The sequence below is a fragment of the Morone saxatilis genome, unplaced genomic scaffold (assembly GCF_004916995.1).
Source record: "Morone saxatilis isolate NCDOM2014 unplaced genomic scaffold, NCSU_SB_2.0 Contig1, whole genome shotgun sequence".
Lineage (NCBI taxonomy): Eukaryota > Metazoa > Chordata > Actinopteri > Moronidae > Morone > Morone saxatilis.
Window position 1 is genome coordinate 11,754,212 of NW_023339651.1, and position 15,406 is coordinate 11,769,617.

Genomic DNA, 15,406 nt, shown 5'->3' on the forward strand with positions numbered 1-15,406 from the left:
TAAAATATATTTTTTAAGTAAATGTTTGGGGTAAATTCAATATGTGAAAAATAATGATTTGTATTATTTAAATTACTTCTTAAAAGATAATCATCGTCACTGTCATGGTGACTGGGGCAGTAGTAACATTAATCAACACATGTAATGTGATGAGAGAAAGATTTGACTCACTAAAGTCTACTATAATCAATATTTCATGATAAAACTGGATCACATGACTACCTTTATGTAAAAGAAGTTGCTCATAATAATGAACCCACAAAGGATTATCACCCAACGCTGTAGTTCTGCTTGGTTCTAAGGAGCATTTTAGCGTCTTTTAGCTCATTGTTTTGGTTTTCTGGCCTTAAACTCTACTGATTTGATTTGACTCCACTCTTATCAGCAGTGTTTACAACCTACTGGCATGTAAGCCTACAGCGGTCTCTTTTGGACTAAGATCAACCAACCGAACTTCATACTTGAGAAGCCGTAATCAGGAATCCATTCTAGAAGGTCTATGTGGAGTAAACCAGAACCAAACTTTTTTATGTCAAGGACCCCCACAGTTTAGATTAGACCACAGACATCCAATTTGAGAGGATTTTGTCTTAAGGAATGCCCCCTGGGTATTTTTTTTATTTTTATGTTTCAAGATTATAAGGTCTTCATAATCATATCATAATCTTCATAATTAAACTTGGATCACTATAAACAATCAATAAAAATGGCCAACCTTATTTCTTCACTTGTTCCCTGCCAACTTCCCAAAAAATTCTATATTCTCTAAAATATTATATTTTTCCTTTTGCTTAGGACCCTCTACAACCCACTCAAGGATCCCAGTTTAAAAACCACTGGTGTAAAGTTTAGAATAAAATGTCAGACACAAAAAATCCATACACCTTAAAAAGAGCAGCAGCATGAATGAAGCGTCTGTCATAATCACCTATACAAAATGCTGAGCAGCGAAAGGACTCTCATGTTTTTCACTGGTGCAGCGACATGAAGTGGACATGACGGAAACTGACCAACCATTAGCAAGGCAGCATTCTGTGCTAATGGCATGACTCGCTTGGTTCCCTGGAGGGTGACAGAAATTAAAGATGGGAGAGGAGGAAGAGGGGGAGGGAGAGGGAAAGATAACACCAGTGATGCTTTGCAGAGAGAATGACCCATGAACATAATGGTAGATGAGATGTGAGATGCTGGTGCACTCCAGCTTAATGCAGTGTCATCAGTTTCCCTCAAATATATGTGAAGTACTTTGACAAATAACACTGGAAAAATAGTTCTTGATGATAACTACATTTCAGGCATTGTTTCTTTTTAAAGTTCGACTGATATTGTTGTAGATTCACTGATGATTAATATGGAAGCCCAGGGGTGCCAATATTAAAATTAATTTATTGAATAAAATTGAAATTTCATTTTCAATTTATGTGTGATATTAAAAATGTAATTAGAGACCATGTTTGAAAATGCACAATCACTGCCAAACTTCTGTGTACTTCAATGCATAATAGTGCTATAGTGATTATGTAATTGATTTCCGGGAGGCAGACAATGTGGAACCCTAAGTTGTAAATGAAATAGCAAATATTGAGAAGCCATAGAAACTGCTGCTGTGTCCAATGTTCACGTTAAACCGAAATAATGTGGTTTCATATACAGTCTTTGGTTCTACTAAAACATAAATTAGTTTTTTTGATAAAGCAGGATATCTTGCATACATTTTTTTGGTACTAATTATCTGATATATAGCCCAATATATCCAAAATTACATACGATATAAAAATGTCTGGCCACAAGGCTGGATTACAAACTGGGAAAAGTGGTCAGTTGCACCCAGGACCAACCAGGCCTGCAAGGGCACCAAAAGCCTCAGGTTTAGTTGAGTCAGTTGCTCTTTAGTACTTTGATCTCTTGCAAATTTGCGTATTATGCAAAGGGGGGACCAAGTCATTGTTTTTTTTTTGACTGACTGATGATTGACTAAGAGTTTTGACAATCTGAGGAAGGAGTTAAAGAGTTTGATGGCCACAGGACTTCATGCCACTCTGGGAATGAGTCTTGCATTTATTTATTGACAATTGATTAATATTTACAAATGCAGACTTCTTATAGACCACTGTGGGAATCCTTTATTCTTTAAAGGTCCAGTGTGCAACATTTAGGAGGATCTATTGGCAGAAATAGAATTTCATATTCATAACTATTTATTCATTAGTGTAAAATCCCCTGAATATAGTAATCATTGAGTTTTTGTATATATCTACGGACATTGCGGGTCGCCTGCCCAGTGGAGTTCGCCATTTTGAACCCCCATGTCTACAGTAGCCTATAATGGACAAACCAAACACTGGTTTCTACACCGCTAGAAGCCACTAAATCCTACACACTGGACCTTTAACATTTATAATAACAGATGACTAATTAGCAATTTGTTCTGGTTAAGGGCTTAACATTATAACTCATGTATGTAAGCATATATAGTAGTATAGTAAGCAATTATTAAGTAAACCCTTTATAAAGGAAAGCATATAAAACAATTCAAACAAATTAAGTTTTAATATAAATAAAGAGATTAAATATCGCTATGACTGTCTTATAATGTATCATAGTCAGAGTTGATTCCATCTTCTCACCTGCACCTGTAGCAGCGCGCACAATGAAGAGAAGCGGATGTCTCATCACAAGCGCATACAGGAAAGCTGCAGGCAACGGCTCTCTTTACTGTGATTGAAGCAGGGCGGAGAGTTTACTGATCGATCAGCCAAGCCTAGTCCCAAGAGAGACTACAGAGAAGGAACGACGGTGAGCTTTGTTTCGCTTCTCTTGGCTTTGGATGATTTGACAGGAAGCTACTGCAATAGAAAGCGAGAAATGTCTCTGTTGCCTCCAAATGATAAGTATTCCGGTAACAATGCAGCGGTTTTTTGCAGTGACCGGAATGGAGTTGGGTCTTCTGCTGTTGATGGTATTGACCTTAACGGGAAGCGCACCCGCACAGACTGACCAGTACAGCAGAGCGGTGGTGAGTATTAAAGAAAGGGAAAAACTGTTTAATGTGGGTTATTTGTGGCTGCTGTGATTGTTAATTAATTTTCATCAAGCATCAGGCTTACACAGACTTGTATGTAATTAATGGAACAGGAAGTCATATAGAGTTCATTGGATATGGCAAAGAGTCTGGTGGCCTGATGGACTGGAGGCAGCCTCACACGATTTATGAGGTTTATAAAAAACGAAGAAAGAAAAGGCATCAAATTCATATTTTGTTTTGTGCATTTAAACAATTTTTATAGAATTATTTTGGAAAATTGGTTTTGGTAAAAACAAATGTTAATCCTAAGTGGTCATTATTATTATTATTATTATTATTATTATTATTATTTATTTATTTATTTATTTTGCAGTGTTCCAAGTATGAACTCTGAATTTAAGACAATAACATATTCTGAGTACATCTTTTACTGATTGTAAAACATTTAAAATCATGAAACTTGAAAATCTCTGAGTGTCATAGTTCTCTCACACTTCCCTAAAAAAATTACTTAATACTTCTTATTTTTTTACAATTTCACATGTATGAACGCCATTGTCGTCAAAAATTATAATCTGAAAACATCAAGTTTCACTTCTGTTACCATATAAGTTCTCATGTTTAGTCTGCATCCGGCATGATCCTGCTTGGGTCAAACAGTTCTCAGGTGAAATAATACAGCTTGTTTGTATACAAGAAAATAAGGTTACCAGAACTTTCAACATATTATCAGTCAAACATTTGCTGCAAAAAATAGCAAAAATCATCTGTTTTTGTTGCAAAAGAAACATAAGGCCTGAGTAGAAGATGAAACAACTTAAGGTGGAAGCATTTTTTATAAAACGGACAGAGAAACAACTGTTGAGTGAGCCAACACCTTTTTCTTTGAACTTCAACTACAGTTACGGTGGAGGAGGAGGGGCAGGTTTCAAAATCACTTTAAAGAAACTGATTTTGCTTAAAGGAGATAGAAGCCTAAGAGGAAAGATACCACTAGATATACTGTCTTATTTAGCCTCAAGTCCATTCTCCGCTCAGTTATTCTGAGTAGAGCTTGCAAATTATCAATTGTAAGCTGCTTTTACCCTGTCAAGCAACTCACTCACTGAAGACATGATCATATAATATTAATGATGAAAAAAGGCTGAGACACTGCATTGTGAAGAATCTACTGGGTCTCATATACAGTAACAAGTAGAGCAGTGCATCAAATATCCTCCATGACATCAACTTATGCCCGTAATCTTGGTTATGGTGCACAGACTATCAAATTTCCTTTGGTTTCCTTGTGTTCTGTCCAGGATTGGTTGAGCAGGTATGGCTACCTTCCTCCGCCTGACCTGCGAGCAAGTAAACTGCAGACCAAAGAGGGGATTGAGAAAGCCATTCGTGTCATGCAGAGATACGGCGGGGTCCACGAAACTGGGGTGCTTGGTAAAAACCTCTTAAGTTCGAGCTATCTGGACAATATATATTAGATTTCCACCTTCATGTGACCACCCCATGTCCAGGGGTGGTCACATGAAGTCTCAAACTTCCTGTAATCTGCTCTTTGGTTTCATCATTTCTCTATGTGACTTCTCTTCTAGACAGTGAAACCCTCAAACTCATGTCCACACCACGATGCTCCCTCCCTGATATTGTTGGAAGTGAGGACATGCTGAGGAGGAGGAGGAGGAGGAGGAAAAGATATGCTCTGTCAGGCCTCAAGTGGCATAAGACAGACCTCACATGGAGGTGTCTTTCCTGTCATGTTACACTTTGGTTTTTCGTTCAAGTCTGTATGAATCATAGCTCTTTATATAACATGTCAGGCTTTTGGAGAAGTGTGCTGTCAGAGTCACGCAAGCTTCATCTTTTTTTAACAAATATAATAATTTGGACAAATTAGAAAGATACATTTCTTCATTGTTTAGCACCTTTCAACAAGAAGGCAATTCTAAGTGCTTTACATAAGACGGAAAAGGCATAAAGAAAAATCTCAGACAGTGAACAGATTTAAAGGATAATTAAAACTTAACTTTGTTATAATACAAAATCTATTCTTGTCTGCAGTGTCCACAGCTACCCATCGCCCTCCCTCTCACCCGGTCTGCCTAACAGTTTGGTGGACACCATCCTGACTCACGCCTTCAAAGCCTGGAGCGACGCAACCCCCTTGAATTTCCGTCGGCTGCCGAGTGACAGCAGGGGGGCGGCAGCTGGAGGGGACATCAGAGTGTCTTTTACCCGCATGCTTCACGACGACGGGTACCCTTTTGACGGGCAGGGTGGCACCCTGGCCCACGCCTTCTTCCCCGGCAGGAATGATGTGGCGGGTGACACACACTTTGATGATGATGAGATTTGGAGCTATGGAGGTAATAACTGATTGAAATCATCATGATGGAGGGATGTATAAAGACCTGGTCTCAAGATTTGTCTGTCTACTGACAAAGTGATCTATAGTTATTAAAAAAGGAGTCCTAATGCTTATTCAGTGACAACAAACTCTTAATTTATGACTGTTTATGTGATCCAGTAATACTTTTTCTTCACACTTCCTCAGGTTACAGCAGCACAACAGACTTGTTCACAGTTGCAGTGCACGAGTTTGGCCATGCACTGGGCCTGTCCCATTCCTCCTCTGATCCGTCCATCATGAGGCCATACTACCAGGGCCCTGTGGGAGACATTCAAAACTTCATGCTGGCCCTGGACGACAAGCAGGCCATCCAGCAGCTTTATGGTAACCAGTAGCACTAATTACATTCTGTATGGGATATTCATTACAGTATGTGTATGTTGATGTTTGGTGTTCTCATGTCTGTTTGTGTGTTTTCATCTAAGTTAAAAAATTAAAGTTAATGTATAGTTTACACAGTTGTACAAGGTGTTGTAGTCCTCCATCTGCTTTATTTTATGGTTTAATGTTGGCTAATGGATGTACTGACAAAATAGTCATGCTAGCAGCTCTGTGAAGCTGTACTTTGTCAGTGACAATTGAGCTGACATCATCATGCTAACATGAGATTAGATTAGCTAAGAGACAGCTGGACAGCTTTATTAATTAACATGCTCAGGGTGACAATGTTAACATGCTGATGTTGAGTAATTAGAGCGAACTAAACACAAAGTACAACTGAGGCTGATGGGAATGCCAGTTTTGCAGGTATATGGTCACAAACCAAAGTAATAAGATGAATATATTTTTTAACCTGATGATGGCGCTAGTGGAAAAGTCATTGGATCACCTATCCATGAATGTTTGTACCAAATTTCATAGCAGTCCAATCCAATAGTGGCTGAGATATTTCAGTCTAGACCATAGTGGTGGACCCGAAAACCATAAAACAGACCAACAATCCCACACCACTAGCATAGTAAAACTATCCCTGAGTTCTCTTTTGGCCTTTCATCGTGTCCTGAAGTTTCCTATTACTCAATTTATTAAGGTATAAAATGCTTACTGTCCATGTGAACATGTCCGTTGGTGGTTGGTTATGACATTGTGATTGTGATTTCATTGACATTGTGACATTGTGAAAGGGAGAAGTGGCCCTAAACTAGAAGTAAATGTTAATGAGTGGTTACTGATTGTTTATGTGGTGATTGTATTAAGTGTAAATTTAAGAAAATCGTATTATTTAATTATTTAAGTGCATTATGTTATAGCTTAAGCATTGAACGTGGAATATAAAAGGCCATAAATACCCAAAAACCACCCTCTGTAAAAAATTATTTATGAGTACCAATGTATGTAAAGGTGCATGCACAGGGGATTTCAACAGTTTCCTTCCGTGTCCTAAAAAAAGAGTTTGCATCCTGTGTGTCAAACTCCCCTGGCTACTGAGAACAATGTGGGTTGCTTGCACAATTTCTCTATTGCTGTCATCATAATGCCGTCAACACCTCCTCAACACTGTCCGCTGTAACCATGCTGTTGTAGGTGTGAAGGATGGAGGGCCGCCAGGTGGTGTTGATCCTGAAATCCCGCGCCTGCCCAGTCCACCTCCTCCAAGACCAACACAGCCGTAAGTAGAGTGAGAGGAAAGAATGAAAACTACTCTACATCCATCCAGACAATAAGCACTTATAATTATCATTTACAAACTATGAATATCCTGTGTTCTATGCACTCAGTCTAATCAATCTAATGAATGGAAAAGAGTAATTTAAGACCAGTGGACACAGATAAAAGCTTTCTTATTGATCCTTGCTGTGACAGTGTTTGGTCTTCTTGCACCCTCTAGTGAATTTTTATCAGACTGTATTCTATAAAATATATGAATTTTGAGTTTTGACTTTTTCTGTCCCAGTTCTGACCCCTCATTCCACGAGCGCTGTCGGGGAGGCTTTGACGCAGTGGCAAATATCAGGGGAGAGGTCTTCTTTTTTAAAGGTGAAAAGAAGGGATACACAAAGGAGACATTTCCCAAGATTAAAATCTATTTCAAAATACCCAAAATCTATTGTCTATTGTCGACATTGTTCTTGTGACAAAAGCATATTCAGAATAGGCCGGTATTTTAGTTTGATTATTAGTCCGTATGATCTGAGAGACACTTGATGGTGTCATATTCGCTCTCTTTTCTCGGAAAGGTGCACACTTCTGGAGAACTAAGCAAGACGGGTCTTTGGTGTCCCTCAGTCCAGCTCAGATCAAAAGCTTCTGGATTGGCCTGCCGCCAGGAACAAACAAGGTCGACGCAGTGTATGAGAGGAAGAGTGACAGCAAAATCATCTTCTTCATTGGTGAGAAACAAAATCCTGTGGTTACATGTGACTTTGGTCTATTTTTGATTATGGCAGTTTTGATGAGTTTTGATGCTATTTTTAAGGTGCTTGTAAGAAAGGATGTAAGCGTGGTTACCAACGACTGCAGCTCTCTGCAGCAGGAATTTGTAAGCATTACAAACTTCTTTTTGACTTTAATTTACTCAAACAAATTCTCTCTCACACTTTCCCAACGCCTGTCCAGGATCTCAGTACTGGGTTTTCAAGGACACGGTGGCCATGGCCGGTTACCCTCGACCCCTCTCTGAATGGGGCATGAGGACGAAGAGGGGGGCACTGGTGGAGAGCGTGGATGCAGCCTTCATCTGGGCCCACAACGGCAAAACATACCTGTTCAGCAACGGGGAGTTTTGGAGGTTTGACGAGAGCCGTATGGGCGAACAGGTGACCTGGCTGCAAGCGCCGGACTACCCACGGAACAACAGCCTCTGGGGAGGAGTGCCCTCCCACATGGATGACGTCATCACCTGGGGAGAAGGTAACATTGTGTTAAGAGGCATAAATATGAGATGGGTTTCTGATACCAGCGTAAGATAAAACAATAGAGCAATAGACCATAGAGAAGGTTATTTTAGAGTGATGACGTTTTTTAACATGAGTGCACAAGCTGCTAGAAGGTATGTTGTGTTATCAAAGCAAAGGGAAACAATAAGTAAAAATAGACACTATGAATTAACTATTTGACTTGAATGACAGCATACCATAGAGTCAAATATAAAAAACAGACATTATAAATATAATCTCTATAGTTTAATTTAGAATATTTTGATGCTTTATGTGCAGTGGTGGAAGAAGCCATTTCAGGTCCTTTACTTAAAGTATAGGTGCCCAGACTTTTTCCCCTGCAGGGCTGAAACTTAATGGTTGGCCATTGGCCAAAAAACAAAGACCTATTGTCTTGTATTCTATTGTTGAGACACAAAACGAGATTAGATTCCTAAGTTACCTTAACTTCCTGTGTCACTCAGTTGAAAGGCAGACTTAAAGGGACGCTGTGAAGGTTTTTTACGACGTTTTTACAAGTGGTTTCCTTACGTAAGAAGTGACTATTGCATAAAATAGAAATATTCAAGTACGTTACTGTCTACCACTGCTTGTGTGTCTCTAGTTAATAGGCTCTTGTATTATTCATTATGTGATGAAAGAACTGCTGCTGCTGCTCTTTAGGAGATAGCTACTTTTTCAAGGACAACCATTACTGGGTGCTGAAGAGAGGAGGACTCAACCAAGATGTCGTCACCCCTAAGTCCATTGCTGTAGACTGGCTCAGATGTCCAGCTCCGCCTGCAACCCCCGCCGCTCCAGCCAATCCTCGACACCCAAAGGAGTGCAGCTGTGACTTAAAGGGATCATCTTCAGGCCTAAGAAGCAGCTGGCTCCTCCTGATCTCTGTTATATTGGTAATTGATACATTTATTAGAAAATAGAAACCTGACTTTGTAATTTGTGTGGCTTCAGGCTTTTTTTGTACTAGTTCCCTTATTTCACTGGGGGGTAATAAAAGCTATTTACATCATCATACACTTAGAGTACATTACAATCCATTAGCTGGTTTCAAATTACATACTAGTGTCATGAAAAGCGTATGTTAAACACCCTGCCTTATACTTTAACATAAACCCTATGTTACTGTAATTACTTATTTTATTTACATACTGCTGACCAGTGAAAATAGTAAATTTCGTGTCCTCCCTCCTTCCCGCTATAGAATTTCACACCCTACTTTTTCTATAGTGAGTATTAGATTACGCGGAACACAGAAATCCAGCACGTGGGGTACTCCCTGTAATGAGGCCTTACACAACCACCTTATGTTTGGACAGTAAACAGGCAGATTAGAGTAGATTTGTGCACGTGCATATAAATATATACACAGTACAGACAGAAATATGCTTTGTGAAGAAGGACCTGTGGTTTGTTGTGTTATTTGTATATTTTGGTGTTTGATGTTCTTTTCTTGACCCGGCCACTATTATTATTACAGTTCTGCACACAGAAATGTGGACTCACAAGCAGGAGCAGTTAAAATATTAGACAAAAATGATCAAAAAGAGTGCAGATGTATATGCAGGGGAATGGGGAACAACTGTACTGGGTGCAACTGCAGGGTGTTTGGAGAACAGTGCATATCTGAAATGACAGGATGGATTGATGACTGAAAAAACAGGAAAAACAACTGTACAAAGGGACAGAAGTAGACATTGTGACATACACATTCAAGCTTTTTATATTTTATTTCTTTTACTGTAACAAAAGAAAAAAAACATTTTCTTATTTGAATATTAAATGTTGTCTGTCACTGTAATGCTTTTGAGGTGGAGCTCTTAAGGTGTAATTAAGTAAATCATTTAAGTTAGTAAGGTTTAGGGATTTTGATTTAAATGTAATCATTTTCATTTTCTAGTTCATTTTAATGCTCAACTTATGTGGTAGATGTAGTTACTATAAAAGTATGTTGTATTGTAGCTGCAGGTCTGTGTGTAAGGAATCAACAAATAGGACAATTTTAAGTGTTTATTAAAAAATATTAAAATTATTCTTAATGACAAGTTCTTAATGTTGGTTTCCTTTTTGTGATGCACTTTTTTTCTTATTTTTTTTAAAAGTTTAGAAAATTATCTCTTGATCACCCTCGGACTGATGCTGTGTTCTTCCTTATCTCATGTTTCATATGCAGGACTCGCATTGTATTTAAATCTTAACAATAGAATAGTCTACATGCTCATCATTCTTGTGACAGAATGTGTCATCTGAGGGTAACGATTGATATCTTTATTAGGAAGACCTCTCTGTCTGGAACATAACATACATGGCCATTTAAGCAGAAGTGTTACCCTAAGTCAGGAAGTCAGGTTATCTTTTTTACAGTTTTACAGAAAGAACATCACATTTGAAAGCAAAGTCACACACATGCAGGACCTCTGCATGAAAGATTGTGCATGCTTACTTACAGGGCCTTTATATTTTCTTTTGAACTGGGAATGTTTCATTAATACACCTTTAGTTAACCACAGAATCTTTTGTTCAATCACAGCACATTGAAGTTGATCAAGGACGTTTGCACAGGAGTATTTATTCTGTTCCTTAAGTGGGGGAAGTTTAGGTAAGCCATAAAAGGCAAAGGTCATCAAATATGCTGAAAAGCACAATGAGGAACAATTGCATCCTCAAAAGGCACCATTTATAAGGAAGCAAAGTAACTGTGATAAAATACACCCTCTTTGACAAATACAGCAGTGTCAAGTGTCTGGCTCATGTTCAGTCAAAGTACAACATTCGGGATTAGATTTAATGCCGTTACACAATGCTTAATAAACTAAAATCTTTTGTTTAAAATATTTTTGAAGCATGTTTATCCCTCAAAGAAAACCGAAGAGGACTCAAGAAAATCGACTGACAGCAAATCCTTTTAATTTAGAAATATATATCAAAAGATCAAGAAGTCAGCGTTTTGTTACATGTGCAAGAAGTGCAACACCGGTCTAAATGGAAAAAAATAAAATCTATATTGTACAGCATTCTGATAAATAATGGTGTTCATCGACCAAGTGACACAGCAACAATCCTTCATTACACCAAGTTAAAGAAGCAGCACAGTTTTAAGTGTGAGTGTTCATCTGGGCAATGTAGCGATACATACGTCTGTCAACAACTATTGGTGTTTTGGTAGTTTTAACTCTATAGACAGATACTTGCCCACATTAACTAAATACTATCTTGCTCAGATTACATTGCAGAGTTTCCAAGTTACCATTACGTCATCTATCCAGTAAACTTAGTGCAAGTGCATTCCTTTGACAGCTCAAGCGCAGTCATTAGCTGTGCCTAAACCATTCATTCTGCTAAACATGTTCATTCTTGTGCACAATGTTTAACATAAATTTAGTGAGCAACAGATTAAAATCAGATTGATAAATTCTTTATAGCTTTTTATACCATTGGAGGAATATGGACAATCATAGGCATTATCACATTTAATGTTTGTGAACAATAACTTAAAAATATATATAGAGCTAGACTGGAACGCACCAAAAGGTCTTGTGGTGTTAGGGCTCAGTTTTGCTTGGATTTGACTTTAATAATTTGGAGGTTTAAGTCAGACAAATCACATAGGAAATGGGATAAATGGTGAAATGGGTGTATGCTCATTAACAGGTTTACCAGCAGGACCATAAGTCGCCAAAACACCACAATAACTTTTCCTCCCCCCCCTCATCATCATCATTGGCCCCAACTCCTCCCCAGAGCCAGGCTCAGTGCCATCAACCCCAGGGAGTAGCAGGTTTTGGAGGTAGCGCTACTGCTGGCAGCCTGTGTTGTGACTGGTTGTGCTGGCTGGACGTTTCTGAAGACATTGGTCATCAAAGGTGACAAGCTGTTGGGGAAGCGTACTGTTGTGCTGAAGAGGTCAATCTGGAGGTAGGATATTGAGCCAGTTAGCTTGGTGAAGCACTGTTGACAGCATTGTACTTAATACACAGAAGGGAAAAAAATATAAAATAAAAAAAAAAAAACTCACCAAATCTTTGCTGACTTTGATCGAATCCTTGAACACAGTCCAAACCACAGCCTCATCGCAAGTGGGGGTGGTCAAGGAACCAAGATAGCGGTAATATTTGGTACGATCCACCCCAACCAGGAGGTCATCCAGTGAAATTCCAGGTGCCATTAAAACATAGTCACCTGAGGGTAGGAATATGAACTCTGAGGGCACTTCCTTTCACAACATAGATCATGTTTTCCACACAAAAAAAACAAAAAAAAAAAAACATACACACAACACACAACAAAAAAAACAAAACAACAAACAAGCATCTCCTTACCACTGTTTGTGATGTTGGCCAGGTAGGAGGTCAAAGTGTTCCAGCTTGCAGGCTGCTGTGTTTCATTGCCTGACATTTCCTGAAAAGTGCACACACTATTCATTGTTTGTTTCCATATCAGTGGAGGAAAAAAAATACTTCATGGTGCCAACTTAAGATAACATCGTAAATAATTGTCAAAAAAAAATTAAAAAAAAAGTTTGACTTTTGAATACTTTGAAACTAGAAAATTCCTAAAGACATTTTGTGCGTGCCTGACGTGATTATGTTCACAGGAAGGCTTTGGTTGTCTTGGTAACCAGGGCTAGGCCACAGCAGTTAAGTGCAGCTGCACCCTTTTTGCTGTCTCTCTCACTCCTGAGGGGGACAGAAAATCTCAAAATGAACCCCCTCGAACCATTGGCCAGGAACGACCGAAATGAAAACCGAAAAGACCGTGAGCATCGTCATCTTGTTGACCATAGGACTGCCGAGTTTCAGTGGCTAAAGTTAAAAAATGTGACCTCGGGAGTTTGAGAAAGAAGAGGTTCAACGAGCTCTTTTCAAAATTTCTCTCATTTTTGGCTGTTTTCAGTGCAGAAGCTACACAAGCGAACGTGCAAGCTCCGCACCCAAATGGCTGACAGACCAGTTTAAGATCAGGATTATGAACTGGTTTTCGGCTCCTGGAAAATCCTTTGTGGGAGGAGATCCAAACATCACCCTTGGTTGGAAATGACAATTTACTCCTGTTTTATAAACATAGCCTACGTTGTTTTGATGCATTATAAATAAATCATATGTTTTTTAACATTTTAAGATTTTAAAAGTATACAAAATTTGATTTCTTATTTTTAAAATTGGCTGCAATTAATTTACAGTGTTAATTTATTGCTTAACCTACATGTTGCAATACTCCTGGCAGATTTTATGCTGTTACTATGCATTCATCCAACCTATGATGTATTAAACAAATGAACAACAAAAAAACCAAATACCTTCCTCTGCTTATCAGAACATTTTTTGCAGGAGCTTAATGCCAAGTCAGATGTCACATAGGGCGGTGTCAGACACTGGGTGCCTGAACGCGAAATAAGAAGGGTGGAGGATTGAGCTTTAAGCCATTAGCGGACACTGAGGAGGTACAGGTGGTGTCAAAGGTAAGACTGTGCTCAGCTCTACTGGTTCAGCTGCATGCAAAAACGCTGCTTCGTGCTTTTAGCGCAATTGAGGGTCTCTTTTATTAATTTTGTTTACAGCATTTTAACATTTCCACTGGTTTGTGATTATTTCTTTAATTGTTTGAATATTTTGATGCGTACTGGTAACTGGTTTGTGCCAATTTGAAACCCACGAACAATAAATAAATTAACCAGCTGCTTAATTCTTCAATCATTATGTGCTTTTCTTTAATGTGGGTGGTCATTTGTTTGGAGAAAACAAAAGTCTTTTGGTTGTTTTAGATGAACTGGCTTGTAGCTGGCGCTTGCTGTGATGCAATTCTTAGTGCCACCGCAAACTGTGCCTCAGACGCAGTCGTTGTCTTCGTCTTTTTTTTTTTTTTTTTTTTTTTTTTTTTTAACTTCATGGTTATCATAACTGTTTTTCCATGAATAAGGAGTAACTAGATGGTCTTTTCCTCCTCCAGCCCTGGTTGTTATAATCAGCCAAGCGCAGTGCGTTATTCTTTTTTATTCTCTAAAATGGCCACAATATCATCCTAACCATCTTAACTGCTTCCCCCTCTAGCCATTAAAAAAGTCTTGTTTCATATTTACAGATGACACTACCTGGCCAACTATTGCTGCTAATTATGCAACTGGCACCCGCAGTCTTCCCATTAACATCGTCTCATCATTGCGGAACTCAGCAACCTGATGAATTCCCTTTCAGAACTACGGCAACACCTCCGTCTTGCAAAGATCAAAACACCTGCAGAGACAGGTGAGTAGTGGTGTGGACATAAAGATTCTGTGTTAAGGAGGGTTAGGTTATTATGGTTTTTAAAGGACTACTACTTAGTCACACAAAAAAATATACTGAAATTGTTAGTTGTCATGTCTTTCTCCTACAACGGTCACACTCTGGCCCTGTTCATTGTCTTGTTTCCTGTCAGTTTTTGATTTTAATTGAATTTATTGCTTGTTTGTTCAGTCAAGTACTTGGCGGTTGGCGTGGCATTTCAGGAGGAGATCTGTCTGCATATGACAGCTGAGTTCACTTGCACTGGGGCAATGGCTCCTCATCCCCGGCTCGAGCACACTGGTGGATGGAAACGCGCTATCCATGGAGGGTATTGCACAGTCTTTGTTTCAGTTGAGCTATAAGTTAGAGATTGTATTAACTGTTTTTTCTTTTTCTTATCCCCAGAATTCCATTGTAAAAGCAAGTCACCTTTTAATGGAACACAACTAGCTCTTAAAGACTCTTACCGACTTGCTGCTCTTGGTTCTTCATTGAGGTGAGAGATGTTTTTGGTCGCACATACACAAAAAGGTATCAAGACTGCGGGCTCGGCCAGGACATTAGTGGTATGACTTTTCTAGCTTTCACCAATCGGAATGGGGTTGTGTATTGGTAAAATGCTCGCACTGAGTGGAAAGGGAGGAGAGAGAAAGAAAATAATTTGTAACTGTCTCGGCCAAAATGTCACTCTACAAAAATATCTATAGATAGAAAGTAGGGTAATACGTTGGGGTCGCAGTGATAACACTGCTGAAGCCATGTCATATAGTTTTGGTGTGAAATCGCACTTGATGTCCACAACACCCTCTCACCTGCCCCATCTATTTATGTAAATTGG

The 15,406-nt window shown here is 38.9% G+C and overlaps 2 protein-coding genes across 3 annotated transcripts in view; one reads left to right on the forward strand and one right to left on the reverse strand.

Annotated features, from left to right (window-relative positions):
- Positions 1 to 2,715: 2,715 nt before the first annotated feature.
- mmp25b (matrix metallopeptidase 25b) lies at positions 2,716 to 10,298 on the forward strand. Of its 2 annotated transcripts, XM_035658764.1 has the most exons (11): positions 2,716 to 2,796; positions 2,925 to 3,016; positions 4,327 to 4,459; positions 4,615 to 4,762; positions 5,081 to 5,385; positions 5,574 to 5,753; positions 6,954 to 7,038; positions 7,324 to 7,406; positions 7,607 to 7,759; positions 7,986 to 8,279; positions 8,969 to 10,298. In XM_035658764.1, exons 2-11 carry the CDS (start codon positions 2,933 to 2,935, stop codon positions 9,226 to 9,228), a joined length of 1,725 nt encoding a protein of 574 aa, XP_035514657.1. In that variant the 5' UTR covers positions 2,716 to 2,796; positions 2,925 to 2,932; the 3' UTR covers positions 9,229 to 10,298. The 2 variants fall into 2 exon arrangements, with proteins under 2 accessions (XP_035514657.1, XP_035514647.1); XM_035658754.1 differs by lacking the exon at positions 2,716 to 2,796 and having other exon boundaries at positions 2,837 to 3,016.
- Positions 10,299 to 11,193: 895 nt separating this feature from the next.
- Positions 11,194 to 15,406, reverse strand: part of LOC118325615 (carbonic anhydrase-like) — a gene marked incomplete at its 5' end in the record, with an annotated part of 22,588 nt that continues 18,375 nt past the window's right edge. The window contains 3 exon segments of the mRNA XM_035658357.1: positions 11,194 to 12,214; positions 12,321 to 12,484; positions 12,625 to 12,703. Of these exon segments, the coding sequence (XP_035514250.1) occupies positions 12,023 to 12,214; positions 12,321 to 12,484; positions 12,625 to 12,703 (435 nt within the window). The 3' untranslated portion in view covers positions 11,194 to 12,022.

Bases quoted from the DNA above. Each gene is read 5' to 3' on its own strand.
- mmp25b (XM_035658754.1), top strand. From the start codon at position 2,885: ATGATAAGTATTCCGGTAACAATGCAGCGGTTTTTTGCAGTGACCGGA. The intron at 7,039-7,323 runs GTAAGTAGAGTG...TTTCTGTCCCAG, and splicing joins CCTCCAAGACCAACACAGCC to TTCTGACCCCTCATTCCACG. The intron at 7,407-7,606 runs GTGAAAAGAAGG...TTTCTCGGAAAG, and splicing joins AGAGGTCTTCTTTTTTAAAG to GTGCACACTTCTGGAGAACT.